This window comes from Miscanthus floridulus, chromosome 6 (assembly GCF_019320115.1).
Source record: "Miscanthus floridulus cultivar M001 chromosome 6, ASM1932011v1, whole genome shotgun sequence".
In the NCBI taxonomy this organism is placed as follows: domain Eukaryota; kingdom Viridiplantae; phylum Streptophyta; class Magnoliopsida; order Poales; family Poaceae; genus Miscanthus; species Miscanthus floridulus.
The window spans coordinates 132,547,003-132,551,510 of record NC_089585.1 but is presented as its reverse complement, the minus strand read 5'-3'; the positions used below and the strand labels follow the sequence as shown (position 1 = coordinate 132,551,510).

Here is a 4,508-nt window from a genome sequence, read left to right as displayed (position 1 = left end):
AACAAACAAGGTCGGAGATATACAGAGATATAAATACAATGCATGCATGGGCTGAAATTAAATCATGAGTTGCAAAGACATACTACCTCCGTTTCAAATTATAAGTCGCTTTTACTTTTTTTTCATCAATTTTGCTACGTATCTAGATATATTATTATTATATCTAGATGCACAGCAAAATTGATGTACTACAAAAAAAATTAAAGCAACTTATAATTTGGAATGGAGGGAGTATATACTAGAGCATCCACCCGCTAGAGCAGCCGATCATATCGACGATTATAACGACCAAAGCAAAGAACTAACAGAGAGGAAGAAGAAACACAGTATGTAATGAACCGGCAAAAGACAATGGCAATCAGTTGACCACGGACGACTGAACCAGATAATTTATTCTATTTTGGTCGAAGCTGCATGCCCGTTCGCTGGCCGGGTCAGGTAGCTCAGTAGTGCGCGCGTGCCTCTCCATTTAGTGGCACTTGGCGTTTGGGAGGTTGCACTTGGAAGGGATGGCCTTGGCGCAGCTGGCGTAGGCGGGCATGGCCTTGAGCTTGTCCCAGTAGTTGCGGCAGAGGCAGCCGAAATCGGCGTCTCTCAGCGCGTCGCAGCACCCCTGGCTCGGCGTGCCGCTCGAGCAGGACGCGCCGCACTGCTTCAACACCGTGTCCCGGTCGACCTTGCAGATCTGTTCGGCCTCGCCCGCTGCCAGGAGCAGAGCCAGCAGCGCCACGACCGCCATGGCCACGGCCACGGCCTTGTTGCACACCCTTCTCCCGGCCATCGGATCGACAGATGTCTTGGGCTCTTGCTTGGCTTGGCTAGCTACTGTCGGTAGTAGGCAGCGCTCAGTCTGTGTGTGTAGCCTGTGATCTGCACTTGCGATTGGGATTGCTCGAGGGATGGAGGCTTAGATATATAGCGTGGTCGGGGATCGACGGATACTAGGATCAGTTCAGAGGTGCCCCGTGAGTCCGTGACGACGTGCTTGCATGTGCAATTGTGCTCGCGAGCTGGTCTCCGGCCGTCGGCACCCCAAAAAGTGTCCGGCCGGCCGGTCACGGGCAAGACAGACGGAATCATCGCCGCACCGGCCAGCTGCAAGGCTGCACCAAGCTATGGTTGGTTGGCCGTTCATTCGCATGTGCGCACGTTTGCTGTACGTGGCGAGATACCGTCTCCCTAAAACTACGCGACCCTATACGTACGTACGTAATGCAGTTGCAGTCTTGCAGAGGCAGGCGCCGTACCAATGGGCAAGACGACGGTAGCGGCGGGCGGCAGTGGTTTCTTGCTGGAATTTGGACGCATCTCGCGTGCCGTCTTATGCGTAGTCATCAGCGGGGAGCACGGGTTGGCGTACCGTAGCGCCGCACCGGTGGTAAAATAACCTATCGCCACGCTTGTGACTCTTTCGTCAGTTAGGTTTACTAGCTAGTAGCTCATCCTCGCTCTAGCGAGGATTTCTTTTGCACTGGCAGATCCATTGGCATTGGCTGATGAAGAACATGTCTGTACCAGCTAGCCTGTACGCGCGCTGGAGATGCCTGCCTTTCAATTTCTGCATTATTATTCCTTAGTTCTATGTTTGATCTCCCTCCGTCTGCCAATATTGTTTGCTTGAGTTTGCTGCAAGAGTTGGAACGCGTGGTCTGCACAGAGAGATGCAGTAGTGCTTTCTTCAACCAAGCCGGAAGTAATATGCAGTGCTACTACAACAGGACAGTGATACAGTAACACCAACTTATGTTAGTGTAGGTTGGAAAAAGTGTTACTAACTCTCTTAGTAACATATTTTTTGTGTGTTCTAATTGGCCATGTTACTATAGATTGGTTTATTGTAACACATCTACTTATCTATAGGAACATTTGTCTAGTGTTATAATGATTTTTGATGTAACATTTTTTTCTCTAGTAACACTTCACATTATGGTGGAATACATAGTTTGTAACACATTTATTTATTTATGGGAATATTTGCCTAGTGTTATAGTAATTGTCTGTTGTAACACTTTTTTTTAGTTCTAGTAACACTTCTACATTAGGTAGAGCACAGTATGGAACAAAGGAACACATGGTTTGTAACACTTGTTTATATTTATTGTAACATATTCAGATTAGGAAACAAATATTTGTTTCGCTTATATATGTGGCACACGGATTATTATAGAATCACACAAACATGACACGTTACAAAATCACATAAACCACAAATTTCAATAATCATAACAAGATCCACATATAGTAGGATGATTTCAAACATAGTGCTTGTTCATATTAAATCATAGTATTTGTACATAACGATATGGCTCTAGAGAGCAAACACACATAGTCCATACTAGAAAGAAAAATTCAAGAACTAGCTAGGATTCATAAAGTCCATTGCTTCTTCTTCCATTATTCTTTGTACACATCGATATAGGAATTCAACCATTAATCATTTGAACCTGCAAAGAAAATGTAAGTTGCAAGATTACAAATTATGCCACATATGTACAATGATGTAAGTTAAAAAAGCTAGTTTGAACATACAAACATCGAATGCCAAGTAATTGAGACTCCTTTGGCTTGAGCATCACCAATATTGTTGCACCCAGGCCTAGGCCTCACTAATGACTCATCTTTTGCTATAGCGTTATCGATACGCACTTTGTAGAATTGACTTCCTGTCTTAACTCCACCAACAATGGCTTCTGGATCAGTGCTCAAGAGAGTTGCATAGGCCACATTAGCCTTATTAGGATATTTTGAAGTCATTAGTAGCACCATGGACCCAACCTACATTAATTTGACATAATCTCTTAGTGACCAACAACCCTTAGTTGTACATCAAGATCATGCAATTAGAACAAGTGTATTATGTTCATCTACCTTCATTACAGGAAGTTGTTTAGGTGCTTGACGCTTGTTGCATGTAACCTTGTTATGAGCCACCTCCTGGTGTGCAATGGTCGTTGTCTCTTCAGGCCCTCCATGATGACCCTTACACATATAAAATGAAGTATGAAATATTAAGACAAAAATTCCTCTATAAATACAGCAAAGTGTGGTTCATAGATACCTTTTGTTTCTTTGTTGTTTTACTTGTGGTGGATAAAAGTAGACTGTCATCATCACTATATTCAGACTCACATGTTTCTTTATTCTAGTAAAGAGAAAAAAGACAGTAGCATGAGTTAATATAAAAAAAATCTTTGTGAATAAAATAGTATTAAATTCACAAGAAAGTGACTTTACCAATTCATCCCTGTGTTTAAGGAATCCATCATTCTGGTTGGGTGCAACACAGTAAACTCTCTAAAAATTTGGAACAATATTAAAGCCAAAAGACTAAATTAGGTGAAAACATGAAAACTAGAGGAAATACCTTTCTTTTAGAAAGCACCGCTTGATTATGAGAATTGTTATGATCACTCCTGGCACAATTTCCCTGGAAAAGAAATAAAGTTTGAGTAACACATTTTAATACGAAGTTACAAATTAAAATGTACATTGTTACCATTGTTGCTTCTTGGTTCTTATGATGCCTTTGATTGTTTTTTAGTTCTTCAATAACTTTGTCTTGCATTCTATAATACTCTTTGAGTTGCCTTATTTCCTCCAACATGTGAGTCTCTACATCAGATGATGAGCCATCTAGTGAAACTATATTAATGTTCTTAAAATGGTGTGTTCTTCGACCATAAACTTATTTAGTAACTGGAAGCAATCCCATGCCGTGCACTTGTCCAGCTTTATCTTCTCCCAACACCCAATGTAATGCATCACCTTCCCATGCAACTCCTCCCTCACTATTTTGTGCTAACTCTGATTGTGTGTCTAGGAGATTTTCCAGTTCAACCTACAAGCAAGAAATCCGCACATTAGAAAACAGAAATAATTTTATATTTGCAAAAATTATCATGTGCATGTTGCATACCACTGGTTCATTTATCCCTTTTTCCCTTTTCCTGTGAGTTGTGAGGTAAACCTTTGCTCTATGTGGCTATTTTTTAGGATAAGTTTGCCTCTGAAAAAAATAGCAGTAAAGGAAAAGTAAGAAGAATTATATATAATTTTTTTAAACAGAAGATGACTCACCATGTTCTCAGACCAACGAGCATAACTCTTTGTACCGGCTGTATGTGTTGTCTTCTTCATTTCACAACTTATTTTGTTCTTCTCACTTAGGGTCTACAAGAAAAGTAAATTAATAGATAATGAACCATTATACATATAAAAATCAATAATGGTATAGATAGTGATAGTAAAAAAACCAAATAGCATCAATAATGGTGCCTTACTTGTCCTTCGCTGGACTTCCAATATTTTACTAGGGCCTTCCATTGATCTTCATCGATATCATCTAGACAACGCTTGTTCAAAACATACTTTTTCTTCTTTAGATTAAATAGAGACTTTTTTAATGTTGCCTTGTATTTTCTCCAATCTCTTCCAATTGATTTCAATATCCATTTCTCACATGAATGAGGATATAAGAACTTTGTCTAAAATAAGAAAGTCACTAATGA

General features: G+C 40.6%; 1 protein-coding gene across 1 annotated transcript; it reads right to left on the bottom strand.

Moving 5' to 3' along the window:
• Positions 1 to 961, bottom strand: LOC136459681 (putative lipid-transfer protein DIR1). The gene has a single exon (XM_066459521.1). It carries the CDS (start codon positions 779 to 781, stop codon positions 470 to 472), a length of 312 nt encoding a protein of 103 aa, XP_066315618.1. The 5' UTR covers positions 782 to 961; the 3' UTR covers positions 1 to 469.
• Between the last annotated feature and the right edge of the window lie 3,547 nt (positions 962 to 4,508).